Consider the following 17,378-nt stretch of genomic DNA (forward strand, 5'->3'; position numbering starts at 1 on the left):
CTCAGCAGAATGAGCAAAGGCCCTGTCATGCTCCAGTGCTCCCTTAATTGCTGTCCCCAGCTCCAGCGAGTGACATGGGAGCAACAAGGGGCAGTGGCTACCTGAGTCCCTTGGGGCTGGCCCCATTCCCAGCTGTACTTGAGGTTTGGAGTGCACTGAGCCCAGACGTGCCTGGGAAACACATAAGCTGCCTCAGGATTTACTCACTGTTCCCAGCTAAACTCAGAGCTGTGGCTAACTGGTGCCTGGCTGCAGGGAAGGGGGTGGGTGCAGGATGGGCTGCATCTCCCCAAAGCCTGCCAAACCTCTGAGGGCCGTGCACCCCACATTTGGGTGTGAGGGGGAAGGGGCAGGCACCCTAGACCATTGCTACACTAAGGTTTGGCTACACTATCTTGATCTCTGGCCAAAGCCCAGCAGCAATGCCAAGCTAACATTATAAGTCCTGCTCTGGAAATGCACTTTTCAGCAAGACAGTGATTTGCCAACAACATCTCGGCCCTCCTCTCTGTCTGTCCCCTGAGCCTGCTGGATGGCAGTGAAAACCATGGGGAGCAGGAAAAGGGACAGTGCCAGCCCTGGCCAGGCTGAAGGATGGGAAGGTTGCCTGTCTCTGCTAAAGACACAAACCACGGCACACAGACACTGAGAAAGCAACCCAGGCTCTGGGAACACCCACACCCCCACTTTAATGCCAGCCCCAAGGTGGCTGGAGGCAGCTCAGAGCAGAGGGATGCGGGATGGCTCCCAGAGGCGCCGGGCCAAGTCGTAGGCCTGCTGGACCACGAGCTCGGAGGGGATGATGCCCAGGTGCACGGTCAGCAGCTCATAGCACTTCACTACCTCTGCCTGGTGGTTCTTGCTGTAATAACGCAGCAACTTCCTGGGGAGGAGAAGACAAGGGCTTGCCAGGTACAGTGCACACAGGCAACCCCTTTCTAACAACCTTCCCTCTATAAAGCACTTTGCAAGGACACAGCAAAACCATGGCACCAGGCTGGGAGATGGGCCGGTGCAACTCCCGTGACACCACAACACTGGCATCCTGGCATCACTCACAGGGACTCGTGTGCCATCACAGCTTTGAGCCCTGGTGCCAAACCACAGGGCTGGCAACTGCTCACCTGTAGTAGTCTCCTGCAAGCATCCCAATAGGAGCAGAATCATCAGAAAGGACTGGTACCTCCATCACCTCCAGCTTGTAGCCCTGGGGAGAAATAACAGCAGAATGCAGGAGCTGGGATGGGACCACCGAGCAGTCAGAGTTGGCCAGGCCTACAGCCCTGCTCCCTGCCCCAGGGAAAGAGGGCTCAGCCCCTTCCTGGCTCCACATACCATCTCATTCTCAAACCAGAGGAAGTAGGAGCAGCAGTAGTCGCCATCCTGCAGCACCAGTGTTGTATAGCCCTTCTGTAGGTATCGCCGGGCCAGTGTGATCAGGGACCAGACCTGGGGCACAAGGGGCACCTGAAACCTGAGCAGAAACCCCTCCAATTTCCACCCTCTTCTGCGGTTCCCATCCCATGAGCAGTACCTTTTTCTTGATGAAGGTGGCCAGGGGACCCTTGCCCAGCTCTGAGCTGGACTTCTCTGTCACACTGAGTGATGGTGCCATCATTTGTCCAGCTGTGCGGTCCACATAGATGAAGTGCACCAGACCAGGGAAGTCCTCCAGGTATGTGGGATAGGTTAAGGGTGTCCAACAACTTTGGTGCTCTTCCAGGACAGCCCCTGAGCCTCGGGGAAACCACCTTTGCCCATTACATTCCTCCCCTTGATCCCAGTGCCGGGGGACAGGGTCCTACTCCCACATCTGCTACCCCCTTAGGGACACCCCCTTGCCAGGCTGGGTCCCCAGCTGCAGAGATGGGTATGACACCATGGTGATATTGCGCCTGCTCTTCACCAGCAGGAAGTCCCGCCAGTCCAGCAGCTTCTCCCTGCAGAGAAGAGGCACGGTGAGAGGCCAGGACCCACAAGCCACAGCACAGCTGGGTGTGTGGCAGCCCCCCGGCAATGCTGACCATCCCCATGCACTCACCTCATCAATTTCTGAGCACGGTCCCGCAGCCCTTGGGACAGGCTGTGGCCAGCAGAGGTCAGGAAGAGCTGGCGGTACACAGAGCAGAGCTGCCGCTTCACATTGGCCACTGACTGCAGCAGCCTGAGCCAGGGGACACAGCGCTGAGTTTGGACACTGGGTCCCCAGCACTGCAGAGACAGCTGGGCTGGTCCCCAGGCTGGGAAAGGTCCCTGCCTGTCCCAGAGACTTTCCCTGGCTTCCCCCTACTCACTCTAGGGAACTCCCAGGCTCACTGCGTGAAAAGATCTTGTTCTTGAAGTCCAGCCAGGTGTTCTGCAACTAGAAAGAGACAGGACTGTGTCAGGCTGTGGAGAAAACAGGACAGGGTCCTCATGTTCCCACTCCCACCTGGATGTCCTGTCCACTCAGCTTCTTCACAAATTTGTCCATGCGCTGCCGCAGCTCAGCGAGGAATGGGTAGGAGCGTGCGACTCCCACCTCCGGTCCCTCTTCCAGCTTCTTCTCCAGCACCAAGAAACCATCCAGCAGTTGGTACAAGGTGATGGCCACCTGGGTCATGGGGCCCTGTCAAGGAAAGGAGAGGTGTGTCAGGCAGGACTCGGTCCCACATAGCTTCCCTCACCTCAGAGGCAGCTCACCTTGGTCAGTAGCACAAGGGAGATGCCTGGCCAGAGCTGGAGGCAGTGCATGGTGTGTGGCAGCAAGGGGCAGTAACCTTCCCGCAAGCTGGCATCCAGAAAGATCCTTCTGGGGTTTGAAGCTTCAGGGACCAGAGGCCCCAAAGTCTGGAGCAAGTCCTCTGCCATCTGGGAAGACAGGGGAGATACTCAGTCCTCTGTGGGGATGAGACAGCTCACACCAAGAATGCTCTGTAGGGATGCAGCATTGTCTTGAAAGCTGCAACCAGGCAAGACAGAACCAAAAGAGCTGGAGGGACCACGTAGGAAAAGATCAGCAGTGAGGAAAGTGCCCAGGGACCCCAAAGGAGTGGCAGAGAAGACTGTTGCAAAGACAAAGGTTGCAAATGCCTTAAACGGTGGCCAGTGTTTGCTTGCAGTGTGTGAGGTGTTGCAGCATCCATCAGGGAAGCAGCCCAGAAAGCCCAATGGCAGCAGAGGGAGACATGGGACTGCTCTGAGGCAGCCCCGCTCCCTCTCTCCTGACAGCTCATTGTAAGCAACACCTCAGAGAAGGAGATCAGAGCTGTCACAATTATGCACAACATGGGGGATGCAGAGCACCCACAACTGCAGCACAGAAAGAGATGAGTGACGAGGACCAGAAGCTGCAAAGGGCACCGGGACAGGCTGGTGAGGTGTGGAGCTGGGAGGTGTTGCAGAACTCTGTGCTCACCTGGACATCTGCAGTATCCACTTCCCCGATGCTCAGCATCTCAGCACCCTCTGACCAGCTCTCGCTGCCTGCAGAGAACATGGCAGGGCACACTTCCAACCCCCTCAGAGCCCTGGGGCCTCAGCAGGGTTGGGGGTGTGGGGCACAGCTGCTGCCCAGCTGGGCACTCACCTGTACTGTGCTGGCCTGGCGAGGGCTCAGGTGTGTAGTACACCTCAGGCACAGAGAGATCATCTGTGTCCTGCCAGCAAAAACAAATGGGCCAGCGATAGCAGCGATACAGGCAGCCCTCCCAGCAATCCCACCCTGCAACTCCTGATATCAAGGACTCACTTGGTCATCTGAATCCTTCTCTGCAGCTCCATGGGAGCCAGAGCCACTCACAGGAATGCTCTCACTTCTCTTGGGTCCCTGAGGGAGAACATTCCCTGCTGTGGCCTTTCAAAAAGAGAGAAAAAAACCCTAAGCCTCAGCTGTCAAGGTATCACCCCATGGGAGCACCCTGACTTGCTGCACTCCCAATCCTGCTCTGGAGCACCTGTGGGCCAAGCTCCTCCTCAGCACTCTGGCTGGGGTACAGGTCCTGAACCAGGAGGATGAGGACAAGCAGGTCGGCAGGGCGAATGGAGCTAGTGTTGCGGCTGCAGGCCAGAGAAGGAACAGGTCAGCTGGTAGGACAAATGGCTGCCCTGGGGAGGGTGGTGGGGCTGGGCACACCTGGAGTAGAAGGCCAGCAGCTTGGTGTGTACCAGGAGGAAGGCATGGCCCACTTCATCCCCACCACGCTCAGGGCTGGCGTTGATATACTGTACCACTTGTCGCTCCAGGAACTCGATGCACTGCTCACACAGCTGAGGATGGATCAGCCGCTCCACGGCCTGAGGTGCAGGAGGAGGGTAGGCTGCTGAGCTCCCTCAGCCCAGCCTTGCAGTCCTAGGGGCAGGTCTGAGCTTCCATTGCTCTAGGGAGCTGCCCTAAAGTCCCCAGCCTACTGCCTTTTCCCACATCCTGGGACTCCACGCAGCCTCCCACCCCTGGAACACTCCAAAAGTGAAGGACAGCCCAGAGCATTGGTACCTCCACTGCAAAGCTCTGGTCCTCCTCCCGCAGGTGGCTGTAGGTCTCCAGCAGGCCCCGCAGCAGGCTCCACACGCGCTCCCGCTGCTCCGAATCAGCCGGCCGCAGCCTGCAGCCGTCACAAGAGTGTGAACTCATAGGTGGCTGTCACCTCCCTGCGTGGGATGGACACACCAAAACCCAGCTCCCCGCGTGGGACGGACACACCAAAACCCAGCTGCAGCCCAGCAGGCAGGGGGTCCTGCTGCAAAGGGAGGGTCCCAGCTGGAGACACCCACTCCCACCCCCCGGTGCTGCATGAAGGCAGCTCAGGGCAGCCATCCCAGCAACCCGACATGCCACCCTGTGCCGGTGGCTGTGCCTGCTCACTCCTTGCGAATGAGGTGCGAGTCGAGCGTGACGAGGCCACAGTGAGTCTCCACCAAGCGCCGCAGCACGAAGAGCGTCCGGCGCAGGTCGTCCTCGCTCTGCGTCCCGTCGCCGTTCACTGCGATGTACAGGCAGTCCCCGAACTGCAACCGGCAGCGGGGTCAAGCGGGGGCCGGCCAGGAGTCCCTGGTCCCCGGTGTCGGTCCTACCATGTGCAGGACGTGGAGGTGCCGCCCGCCCTCGGTGGCGAAGCACGTATAGGTATCGGAGAGCTTCTCCAGCAGCGCGGCGCAGGAAATGATGACGGGGGCGAAGAGGGTGTTGAGGCTGTCCTCCAGCGCCGGGCCCTGCGCCACACTCTCCCGGTCAGCGCCCACGCGCGACCGCGCACCCCATGCTCTCTTCCCCGCACCCGCGCCGCCCCGTCCCGCCCCACCTGCCCGGCGTGGGACGACCGTAGCCGGCGGAGGAAGGCGGCATCGGCCCAGTAGAAGAGCAGCTCGGCCGCGGTGCTGGCGATCAGGACGCAGCGCATGGCCCACGGCCGGGGGAACACCGGGGTCGGGACACCGGGACCGGGCGGCTCCACCGGCTCCACCCGCCCCGCGCCGCTTCCTGCTCCGCCGCGCGTGACCGCCGCGCCCACGCGCGCAGCGCCCCCGGCGGCTCGGCGCGGCACCGCACCGCGTGACAGCGGCACCGCACCGCGTGACAGCGGCACCGCACCGTGTGACCACCGTACCGCACCGTGTGACAGCGGCACCGCACCGTGTGACCACCGTACCGCACCGTGTGACAGCGGCACCGCACCGTGTGACAGCGGCACCGCACCGTGTGACCACCGTACCGCACCGTGTGACAGCGGCACCGCACCGTGTGACAGCGGCACCGCACCGTGTGACCACCGTACCGCACCGTGTGACAGCGGCACCGCACCGCTTGACAGCGGCACCGCACCGTGTGACCACCGTACCGCACCGTGTGACAGCGGCTCCGCACCGTGTGACCACCGCACCGCTTGACCGCCGCACCGCACCGTGTGACAGCGGCACCGCACCGCTCCCGCCCGCCCGGCTCCGCCCGGCCCGGCCCACGGCGGACAGAAGACGCCGGCGCGGTTGAGAGCCCAACTTTATTACATCTCCGGTAGCGCCTGGGCGCGTCGCAGCTGCTCCTTCCTGCCCGCGACACCGCCACTCTCCCGGGCAGGACACGCTCCCGGCCCGCCGCTCCGCCCCTCTCCGCTCCGGGATGTATAATTTAATTATCAACATTTCCCGCCGCGGAGCTCCAGCTCGCCCGCCCGGGGCGGGCCCGGCGCGCCCTCCCTTCCCCCGCCCCGCCCCGCCCGGTGCATCCCCGGCGGGCCAGGCCGGCTGGCGGCATCCCGGCGGCAGTAGAGGGAGCTGCTTCCATGCGCTTGCTGCACCGGAGCACTGCCCGCCTGCGGGGAGGGGGTCCGTCTGCTGCAGGGGTCATCCCGAGGGGCAGCGGGACCAGGGGGTCGGGGAAGGTGTTCGTCCCGGGATATACCGGGGCTCAGCACCCCAGCCCTCCCTGCAGCCAGTGGGCACCAGGGCCCGGGTGCTTCTCGCAGCCCACAGGACGGAGGATGGCAGGCCCTGCAAATTGGCTGTGGCTCTGCTCTGGCGGGATGGTGGCCAGGGCATGTGGAGCTCTGCGGTCACAGGGCAGGGTGGTCCCAAGGTGGAGGACATCCTGGGGGTGAGGATGAGGGCATGGCGTGGAGCTGCCCAACACGGCCCCACGGCGAGGCTGCGTGGGCTGCCAAGGAGGCAGCGTGACCTGGGCAGTGCACAGGGGCAGGAGCGGGGCTGGCCAGTCCATTGTGGCCGCAGGCTATCGGTACCGACAGGCCAGCGCGTTCACATTCTTCACCACGTAGAAGCTCATAGTCAGCGGGGGGATGACGAGGGTGCGGCCGGCCCGCAGCGGGCGAGGCTTCAGCTCGGGGAGAGTCCCGTCATCCACCATGGCCAGCGGCTGCCCGTTGAGCTGGACCGACCTGTGGGACCAGGAGAGGGTCAGCGCAGTGGCACTGAAGATGGGACAGTGGTGGCAGTCCCAGCCACCAGCATCAAACTCACTTGGAGTGGAGCCCGTCCTTGCCATAGGGCTGCAACAGGTACTGGTGGACAATCTTATCCCGCAGCGTCCCTGCCAGCTTGATTTTCTTCCGGGAGCGATGCAGGTTGATGATGTAAAGGGTAATGGATCCCCGGACATAGTTGTGACTGCAAGGGGGAGAGTGGGAGATGAGGGCTGCACTGCCATGTCCTCAGGGAGCATCACCTCCAAGAAGGGGCTTGGGGGATCTCTGTAAGAACTGGCCTCCTGCAGGCATCCCGATTCGCTATCCTGCTGCCCCTTCGCAGGGAGATGCCACCTTCCCATCATGAAGCCTGATTCTGAGGTGGCACCTTTCAAGCCCCCCTCTTCAGGCAGCAGTGACACGGCACAAGAGGACACTGCCACCGTGTCCAGAGTGGAGGTGGCCAAGGACAGAGTGTCAGTCCCAGGACGGCCCCCGTCCCCCCCTCCCACAACATTGCAAGGAGGAGGCTGAGAACGGAGGGGAGCTCTGTGCATGAGTGGCGTCTGCCCCTGCCACCCCAGGCACCTGACAGACAGGTCCAGACACTGATCCTCTGTCCCTGCCTAATCAGGCAGCCCCAAACAAAGGCTATAAAGCACTTTGCACCTGTCAGTTACTAGACAAGGTTTCCTACCGAGCTGGAGGCATGTTGAAAGCATCTGGACTGTGTAAAGAAACAGTCTCTCCTCCTCCACAATAGCAACTTGTGTCCGCGGAGGAGGTGGCCGCTCCCCCGGCTCGCTGAGGTGCTTTCAAAGACCTTATCAGCGAAACAATAACCAGGCCAGGCTCCCCGGCAGCGCGGCCTGGCGGGTAACCCGACCGAGCGGGGCCCCTCGTGTGAAATCCACTCCCTTGATCTCTGCTGCCCAGGCTGCCCGGTCGCCACTGCACCAGTCCCAGCCGGCCCCGTTCCCAGGCACGGGCTTGCCACGACTTTCATCAGAGGCATCGCCATTCCTGCACTCTCCCTTCACTGTGACAGCGGCCAGAGCAGGACCCGAGTGGATATCCTGGGAAGCCAACCTGCCCCAGCATGTCCCTGTTGGCCCCCATCTCCTGGGGGTACCACGTATCCCACCCTCTAACCCTCAGCCTTGCTTCACTTACTTGTGGTAGCTGGTGCAGTGGGCATAAATCCGGAGCTTGTCGCGAATGACTCTGCCGGGCCGGGGTTTCCTCTGGAGACCGGCCACGTGGATCGCCAGCACCTTGGGACCAATGAGGCGCTTGTAAAGCAGGGACAGCCAGTAGTCCTGGGGGGCAGAGGGGACAGTCAGCAGCACAACAGCCCCCCCTACTCACAGAGAGCGTGGGCAGGAAAGGCTGGCTCCCCTGCTTGCAGCCTAGCAAAATTATGGCTGTTCGGGAGAAAATGTTGTGAGCCAGATGTCTGCTTTGGGATGAGGCTTTTTAGTGCAGTCCAAGCCATAATGGCATGGATGTTTCCAGGAAAGAGATTCAGGGAGGAATACATTGCCCATGCTGAGAGACATGGATACTCTCTAAAGGAGCTCAGATCTTGGCTGGGTTGCAGAGCATGGGGAGCAGCATGAGCACCATCGCACACACCCATGGACCAACACTTAGCCATGCTGTGGATCTGCACACCAGCTCCAGCTGATGCACACGGGGTGGTAATGTCTCTGGAGCAGGCTCTTCCCCCACTCTCTACACAGAGCTGGAGCACATCAGAACTTCCCCTGCTCTTTGTCTCTATTCATGGCACACCGGCTTTTGGGACTGCTGAGGGTACTCAGCTTCCCAGAGCCATTTCTCCCATTTTAAAGCCTCCTGAGGAGCATGGGGAAGCCAAGCTCAAGAAAGAGGAAATGCTTAGACCCTACACACATGCATAAGTGATGCAGCCTTAATTACGTCAGCACACACTACTTTTTTCCGCAGGGCACGGCCTCGCACGGCACGCAGGATGGGCCCCAAGCCCCAGGGAGGGAGGTGAGGCTGTGCGGTGACGGAGGCCGCTGCCGGCAGGGCCCCCCACTCATCCGCTGCAGGAGCTGGGAGGTGTGTGGTAAATGAAGCAGGGTTGTGGGAAGGGAAAGGGCAGGCTCAGGCCCTCGCCTGCTGTTCTGCAGGATGGGGCTCTGGCCCCGCTGCTGCTCCAGGCACACCAGGTGATGCTGGGGAGATGGAGCCTCTCACCCTGCTTCTCTGAGTGCTGCCTGTAGGTGCTGAGGCACCTTCACACACATAAGCACTCTGGATAAACACCCTCTGAACAGCCCAGACTGGATGTCCTAGAAGGGCCATGTGCCCCAGGGCAATTGGGATGATCTCCCCTCCCCGATGGCAGTGTCAAACGTTCAGCAGTGATGGTCACACTAGCACCAGGGGCTGCTCTGCCTGCCAGGGCTGACCTGCACAGTGAGGAGGAAATGAGTACTGAAAAAGCACCTTGTGGCTCTGCACAGTGCCTGGGAAGGGCAAGGAAAGCCCTGCATGGTCAGGATAGTGTGATGAAGGGATCTTGCATCCCAGAAGGGCATGTGGTTGGGAATGGGGTCTCCAGGCCCCCAGGATGCAGGGCAGAATGGGCAGGTGGAAGTGCAGATATCTCACATAGACTGAGTTTTCCATCCTGTGCGTGGGGAGCCCTCCCACAGCCCCCGATTAACATGCATTTTGGGTAAAGGGGTCAGCAGCATATAAAACTGACCAGTGGGGCACCAGTGACCAGCACAAGGCGAAAACCCACCAACCATATTGGACTGCCAGCCCCGTGCTCTTTCCAGTTCAGCAGAAGCTGATCTGTTCCATCAGCACTTAGCTGGTCTGGCAAAGAGAGATCCAGACACACTTCTCACTTTCTGAGCAAGATTTTGGCATAATGCTGGAGGAAAAGCCACCTTCTGTTCTCCTCTTGCTACCCCCAGCCAAAACCACGGGGCTTTGCGCCACACCAGCCTGGTAACTGCTTCCTCTGGAAACTCTGGGCTCCAAAGGAGATGTGAGTGTGAAGGGAGAGGCTCATGTAGCCTGAGACAGCTCAGCCACAAGGCTAAAGCTCCCAGGGAGAACGAGCTGCATTTGCTCAATGCAGCTTATGTGTGCTGTCAATGAGGCCATGCCTCTGTCCCTGACTGCTGGCTGATTGGGCTGCTCTACAGTCTGAGGATGTCCCTGCCTGCACCAAGCTTCTGTGGGAAGCAGTGCCAGCCTGTGCTGCTCAGGCTCACAGCAGGCAGGAGAAACAGTACTGCTGCGTCTCTGGCAAGCCACCCTGATTAGCAGTCATTAGATAAGTATCTGCTTGAGTTTGCAAAGACAAAGAAGACAAAGAAAAGCACAGACTTCAGTGTTCAGCCCCATGATCACACGCTAAAATTAAGTTTTGTGTCCTGAGCTACCTGTCAGCTCAGGCTTTTAGGTCTTCTCTAGAAGCCCTTCGGGGGTTTCTCATCTCCGTATTTCCACTGATGAGATGCTGCTTTCACCCACAAGTTACAGGAGTGATAGAGACCAGACCCTTAGGGTCTGCCCTCAGACACAGAATTTCCATGTGGATCTCATGAGCTGCTCTGCAGGGGGTTCTCAATGGTCTTGCCTCCATGGTCAGCTGGGACCAGCAGCTCCAGCCTCCAGCTGAGCACCCACCACTCTGGGCTGGGTGTTCCCCAGGGATTTGCTGCTTTGACATCAGTGTCCCTCCACTCTCAAGGCAGCAGCAAGGTTTGTAATGTGGGGGTCCTGAGAGCCTGCCCAGCCCCATGACCTGCCCCAGCTGCTGCTAAATTTAATATCTCAGCACATGCTCTTCCCAAGGATTCTCTGAATAGCCCTGCAGAGCTGGGAGCATTGAGCCCCTAGCTCCTGCCATGATGGTTCATGGGCAGAGCTGTGCCATTCAGCATCTCCCAAGCTCGGCACAAGGACAGATGATTGTCTCTCCTAAAAGTGTGGGCTATGTTTTGTGAGCTTCTGGCCCACCTAAGGGTACACAGCTTTTCTGAGAAAAGCCATGCAGGTGCCATGGGATGGGTAGGAGAGTCAGCAGTGATTTAGGGTGAGCTGTTCTGCAGAGTATGAGGTGATCACAGCTGAGTGTGCAGTATTTCAGCACAGTCAGTGCCTCTAGGGCAGTGCAGAGACCACTGTGTCCCTCCAACATCTGCAGGAGGTAAGCGGAGAGCAGAGCAGTGCTTTTACCTCGCCTTGCTGGCAAAGCTAGCTACAAAGTCTCACTTTCAAGAAGGATGTGAAAATACCAAAGGCAGTTCAAAGGAGGGCTAAAAAATTGACCCGGGGTTGAAAAGGGAGTTGTCAGCACTGGCCTCAAGGCATTTGAGCCCTGCAGCTTTTCGTGTCATCGCACCCCCCCCCCCCCCCCACTTGTGTGAAGGGCCAAAATCATGTTATTTGCAATAAATTACCAGGACCTGGTGACACCAAGCACTTGGATGATGAATTACACACACGCACCTAGCATGACTGAAACCATCCTGCTGAGGGCAGACACTTTCCCTAGCTGGGCTGGTGCTCCAGAGCTGCTCCTTCCACTGGCATGAGTGAACCCCAGCTAAAATCACACCAGGGCTGCTGGGCTTCCTAGAGCTACCAGCTCCTGTTCAAATGGGACCAGCTTGGGAAATAGTTGCTCTTGAAACCCAGCTGCAACCAGGGCAGCTTTTCTGCTGACCAGTGACCTCTTCCTCAGCTCCGACAGCAGCTGGCACCCGCTCCCATGTGGCACGCTCTGTGCAAGCAAGTTCCCCAGGCTGGCAGTGCCCACATACCCCTTGTAAAGATGTGCAGTGTGGTGCTGGACATCCTGTCAGGGGCAGCCTCAGCAATGTTCAGGGAGACAGGTTGCTCCAACCAGTGCAACTGCAGAAAGGATTTGTCTTTCGGAGTCATAGAAAACTCTTGTTGTGAGGGCTGGGCCAGCAATACAGGTATAGCAGTAGAGGAGGGATAGCAGAGAAGAATCTGGTTTGTTATTAGTACCAAGGGAATCGACGGATCTTTCATGGTTTAATTACTTTGCAGACCCATCAAGCAGTACTGCAGGTGAGGAGCACCTGAAGGCAGAGCTTTCCTGTGCCTCAGGAGGTCTCCTGTCTGGGACCCCTGGTTTGTGGGCAGGAGGGGAGCTTGTGTTGAGTGAGCTGATGTGCAGAGCTCAGGGACCCTCATCTTCTGAGCCCCATGGGGCCAGTGAAGATGTATAAGCTTTCTATTAGAGAGGGAAAACCCAGAGGGTCCTACTTGATGTCTTTGCACAGTTTACTTCATTGCAGAAGTTTTAGAGACTTCAGCTTTTGGAAACAAGGTTGATTAGGCAGACACTGAGGCAGAACTATTAGCCAGACCCTCCTGTCTGTAGAGCCATCAGGAGAAGTGCAGGATTTATCTCCTAGAGACAACAAAGCACCTCTGCTGCTCACCTGAATTTGTTCAGCTCTGTGCTCTCCACGTGTGAGAAGATGTTTCCATAACCAGAAAACCAGAGTAAAAGAGCCATAGCCCTTCAGTCTCCTGGGAACTGTAACCAGCAAAGGCAGCTGAATTTCAAACGAGTAGGCTGTGAGCCCATGGTGCACAACCTCCTCTTGCTGGGGCTGCCAGGGTATGGCTTTATGGCATCAGCTGGCTGCTGCTCACCATATTCCACTTTTTATTGCTTCTTCCTGCTTCTGAAGCTGTCCAAGTTCTTCCCCTGTGCCTTATGCACACTCGAGTTTCAATAGCCTGTTACAGAGAGCTCCAGTCCTGCACCTTCATCTGCATTTTTCCACAGTCCAAGCAACCTGTGTGGAGATAAGGCTGGCTGGTCTGAACACCACAGGACAGAGAGCTTTGCTCTTTCATCCCTTTGTTGAGCCTGATGGCTTGTTTTTGACAAAAGCATCCTACAGAAAAATAGTGATTGTGGTTGTGAAGACTTGGAGGGATGGAGAAGCTGACATTTTCCAGGGAGCCTGTTCCAGCAGTTACATATCCACACTGTTAACAATCCCATTCCTTATTTTTGTCTTGAATTTGTCTGGCTTCAGCTTCCAACCAGTGGTTTTGTTCTTTCTTTTTCCACTAGATTAAAGAGATTCTCAGCATCCAAAGCTTTCTCCCTGTGGAGGTCCTTACATCCTGTTCAAGCCATAGCTGCTTGTTCCTCCAGCAAGGCTGGATAACGTTGCTTTTAACATTATCCCTGAGTTTTATGTGCTTCTTAAGTGGGAGTTCAAGTTTTTCTCAGCCAAGCCCTTTGCAAGGTCCTGTGACAAGTTGAGTGGGGCAGAGCCTCATCCCAAAGGAAACAACATTTTCTGAAGTCAAAATTTTCAGCTTCAGACACTAATGTTGCCTTCATGAGCTCTCATGTCCCCACTCAAAGACGCGATCTGTTTGCTGTTTTGTGTGTGTGTGTCCCCTCTTGTATGGAGGTTGTGTAGAAGTGAGCAATCTCCTACAACATTTACTGCTGTATTGGGGAGTCTGTGAGTGAGCACCACAGGGGACACTTCAGAGACAGTCCATGAATGGGGAACAAGGCTCCTTCTAGCCCCAAACAAGGGGGCTTCAAGTGGACTGGCCTGCCAGAGGCAGCAGCAGAGGAGGAGGAGGCAGCACGCAGAGATGCTGCAGCAAAGGGACCCCTTGCCTCTCCCCTCTGCTCTGCCCCTGCTGGGCAGGACACACCTTTGCTTTGATCCAGACACCTCCACCCATGAAAGGAACGGCCGATGCTGACCAATCCTTTTTTTTGCTGAGGCCACATCCCTGCAGGTGCCCCACCACCAGCCCTCTGAAGCTGCTGACGTCTCTGCCTGGGCATCTGTTGCTTTCGCTATGCTGATCCTCTTCCTTCCTGCTCTAACGGCTGCAAACATTTCATCTCACACCACTCTTTCCTGCATTGCCTTATGCCTTTATATATTCCTGCAGCTTTCTCCTCAAGCAAGGGGTCTTCAGCAAAATTCCTACTGTGGGAGTGGCAGCCACAGGAATTGCTGCCAGGCATCAGTGGCACTGAGGGAACAGCCTGCCCAGGAAACGGGAAAGTGCTGAGTAGGATGTGACCCCTGCCTACTGCCCATCACAGCCTGCCTCCAGCCAGTGGCCTCCCCATCTTCTTGGGATCTGAGCAGATGGAGGAACAGCCAAATCTCTCTTTTGTCATCACCTCTCCCTAACAGGGTCCAGGCGATGCAGGCTACAGGAAGGGAGCGGAGTTGCCAGATCAGAGGGCTTGGAAACCAAATGCAATTTTTCTGTTTCCTGTTCTTCCAGAACACCAATCTACTCTGGGAATGGTCTTTCTGTCCCACCTCATTCACTGCCCTGGGTTGGCTCTGTGACCAAGCTAGGCAGGTTTAGCACTAGCATGGTGCCTCTGGGAGATGTGAGCCGTGGCTGTGTCCATCCTTCCAAGACCAAGCTGCTGCTGCCGGTCCCAGATGGATTTTGTTTCTGCCCCAGACTCCGCTGCAGGAGGAACAGTCCTGCTCCAGCTCTGCACATGTCTTGCAGCTCCAGTGGGTGAGTGCCAGAGCTGCTAGCCTGGCTTTGATCCATTTGAGAGTCCATGCATATGCACTTCAGAGACCTTTTTTCTTGTGCACCAAGAGGGAAAGGCCCTTTAACCCACTGTGACAGCAAGCAGAGTTTAGCTGCTTTAAATCTGTCTCCTCACTCACGGATACAACGATCCTCAGAGCAAACCTGGAACTCCTGGAAGGAGAGAGGGTGCAGAAAGCAGACAATGCCTCAGTCCTTGAGACACGATAGAAAGGACAAGGCGCTGGAGTGGATGCTCTGCTCAAACCTGCTCCAGGCAGTTGTGCCAAGGATCGCTGGAAGACTTCCACAGGGCACCATTTCCACTCTGCCCTTCAGCAGACCATGCTTTAGCTTGACATCTCATGGGAGAGCTTTTCCCCCATGCACACCTGAACTGCCCAGGATATCATCCCTCCCCTCCGTGGCCAGAGCAAACGTCCTCTAACAACAGTTCCTGCCAATCCTTGCCTCTCCCACCCTTTCCCTGTCTGCAGGCATCACTCCCACCAGAGTCAGTGCTCTAGCGTGCAGGGCAGATGGGGGTGTCAGACGCCCGCGCAGCAGATTTATCGTCATCAGGAACAGCTTCCGTGTGTGTGTGCAAGCTCCATTGAACCTGCTCCCTCTCCCCACCCTCTGTCGCTCCCAGACTTGGGACCGTGCTTCTGCCTGCATGGCACGCTGCAGTCTGACCTGAGCACCCTCTCCTAGACCGTGACCTGGAGCCGAGGGTTCCCGCGGGGGAAGAGCAGCCACAGTCCTGCTTTGGTGCTCGGCCGGCTGTGTGCCCAGCGCGGTGACAGTGGTGGACGTGCAGACGGGCGGGTGCAGCAGCAGGGCTGAATTCCGCTGGCCCCCGGGGTGGGCATGGGCACAGGAGGGCGAGGACCCAGCCCCCGCAGCCCTGGCCAGGCGAGGACCCCTTCGGGTGCAGCGCAGGGGCCGACCGGGGAGACGGCTGGGACCTTCAGCTGCAATTAGCAGCGCCTCCTGCCAAGCCAGCTCAGCTAATGAGCGCACCGGGGAGCGTGTACGTGCAGCAGGCGGGAGCATGGCCGGGACCCGCTCCCGCTGCTGGTACCTCACCGGAGGGCCCCTTACCTCCTTGGACCCGGAAACTGGGAGGGCCCAACCCATTCCCTGATGCGGAGGTGCTCGGGACAGGTCAGACAGACCTAATACGAGCCCAGGGTCCTCCCTCCTCCAGGACAGACAGTAACGTTATTTCCCACTGAGTTCTCAGTGCCTTTGGGCAAAGCCAAGGAGGTGAAAAATCACCCGCAGCATCCAAGCATCTGATCACAGTACCACTGGGCACAGACCTTCGCACTGCTGTGATGCTTTCTCAAGGACACCATCAATTCACAGGCAATATCGTATTGTCTTCTACCACCACAGCTGAGCAGGCAGCCCCTGCTGTCGATTCACCCTTGATCCCTCCGGGACTTTCTTGTCCTGCATATGAATCTTATATGCAGAAAAGAACTTTAAGTGTCTACCAAACTCAGTATCTCACCGCCCATAGTCCTTAGAGGAAGGTCCATGAGGAGCCACAGGAAATGGAAGTCTGGTTTCCAGCTTTGGCTTTTCCATGGGGTTTGTGTTCCTCAAGCCCTGCCTAGAAATATGCCCAAGTTTTTTCTCTTCATAGATATAACCTTACAGCATTGTACATTAAAGGAGCAGAAATCAATACCAAGGATGGATAAAAAAAGAGATGAGTACCACGTGGAAGAGCACTGAAAAACGTCTTTAACATTCTGTAAGAATCTGAAGAGAAATCTCACGTCTGCCTGGGGTGAAATAAATGTATTGCTTCCCTCTGGACTGTTTCAGAGAGATATTAAGGAAAGAGAGATAGAGTATGTACCTTGCATGCCTGAAATGATCCTAGAGGTACTATATGCCAGATCAGCATTTCAAAGGCACTGCCCCGTGACGAGCAAATATTAGTGCTGCTCCTGCCCTCCTTCCCTCCACTCCTTACTCCCACACATATGCAGGTTTAAGTGCAGGCAGGCAGACTGATGTACCTGCAAAAGGCTTCATTTGAAGGGCTTCTCTGACTATTATACAGCTGACTGCTCCAATCACTCAGGAAGAAAAAGCACTCCAACCATACATGAAAATGTTATCTCAAAAATAACAAGGCAGTAAAACACTTGAGCTCAAAGGGAGAGTGGACAGGCAATTCTGGCAACCAGGATGGGCACTCAAGCTGCCCTTCCATGGGTGAAGGACCTGGAGGGGCACACAAGGACCATGTCTCTTGCAAGACGTTTCAAAAGTCACAAGATGCCGTTTAGCTCATGAGTCAGCTGTGTATGGGAAGCCCAGCAGAGATGTGAGCACCTTCCTAATTTCACTGCGAAGCTTCAGTGCCTGTTGTCCACACTGCTGCCACCTGAGAGCATCCTCTTATTGGACAAGCAGGCGTCAGCAGGGGCAGGGAGGAGAAGGAGGTGCAAAGACTGCTATGGGGAGCCCAGGCCTGGCTCCCAGCTCCCTGAGGAGCTGCCAGCTGGAGCTGTGATTGATGCCGCGGCGGTGCAGCCCTTCTCTCAGCAGGCAGCTGAGAGCTGCCTCACGCCCAGCCGGCGTGCGGAAACCTCTTTGTCATGGAAGCTAACGAGCAGATTGTATTTCACAGCGCCGCGGCCCCGCACAGGTACAGCCAGCGGCTTTTATCTTCTGATAGCTCCCACGGGAAAAGAGCAGCCGCCATCCCGCGGAGCAGGTCACCGCCCGGTCTTGATGGGCTTTACGGTGTTTGCAGCTTTTTAAAACCCTTTGTCTGTTTTCACCTGTCTGTGGCTCTTTTATAGCACAGGAGTGGAGGGAAAGGGGTTGTGGAAGCACCTGCCAGAGTTTGTGCAGGAGCACAGTGATGGGATGTGGGAT

The 17,378-nt window shown here is 57.3% G+C and overlaps 2 protein-coding genes across 4 annotated transcripts in view; both read right to left on the reverse strand.

The window, feature by feature from the left end:
• Nucleotides 1–646: 646 nt before the first annotated feature.
• Nucleotides 647–5,448, reverse strand: HPS1 (HPS1 biogenesis of lysosomal organelles complex 3 subunit 1). 2 transcript variants are annotated; one of them, XM_053984366.1, is made up of 18 exons: nt 5,280–5,448; nt 5,053–5,190; nt 4,844–4,986; nt 4,475–4,583; nt 4,115–4,275; nt 3,936–4,038; nt 3,731–3,835; nt 3,569–3,638; nt 3,398–3,465; nt 2,683–2,850; nt 2,432–2,608; nt 2,295–2,362; nt 2,042–2,164; nt 1,870–1,940; nt 1,535–1,674; nt 1,336–1,449; nt 1,125–1,207; nt 647–883 (listed from the first exon to the last, which is right to left on the reverse strand). In XM_053984366.1, the coding sequence occupies exons 1-18, from the start codon at nt 5,376–5,378 to the stop codon at nt 721–723; spliced, it is 2,103 nt and encodes a 700-aa protein (XP_053840341.1). In that variant the 5' UTR covers nt 5,379–5,448; the 3' UTR covers nt 647–720. The 2 variants fall into 2 exon arrangements, with proteins under 2 accessions (XP_053840341.1, XP_053840342.1); XM_053984367.1 differs by lacking the exons at nt 5,053–5,190; nt 5,280–5,448 and having other exon boundaries at nt 4,475–4,629; nt 4,844–4,932.
• Nucleotides 5,449–5,958: 510 nt separating this feature from the next.
• HPSE2 (heparanase 2 (inactive)) overlaps nt 5,959–17,378 on the reverse strand; it is a 107,327-nt gene continuing 95,907 nt past the window's right edge. For both annotated transcript variants that reach the window (XM_053983705.1, XM_053983704.1), the window contains 3 exons: nt 8,070–8,215; nt 6,952–7,098; nt 5,959–6,869 (listed from right to left, as the gene is read on the reverse strand). In XM_053983705.1, the coding sequence (XP_053839680.1) occupies nt 6,704–6,869; nt 6,952–7,098; nt 8,070–8,215 (459 nt within the window). In that variant the 3' untranslated portion in view covers nt 5,959–6,703. The remainder of the gene's footprint in view (nt 6,870–6,951; nt 7,099–8,069; nt 8,216–17,378) is intronic.

The sequence above is a fragment of the Vidua macroura genome, chromosome 8 (genome assembly GCF_024509145.1).
Source record: "Vidua macroura isolate BioBank_ID:100142 chromosome 8, ASM2450914v1, whole genome shotgun sequence".
NCBI classification, from domain to species: domain Eukaryota; kingdom Metazoa; phylum Chordata; class Aves; order Passeriformes; family Viduidae; genus Vidua; species Vidua macroura.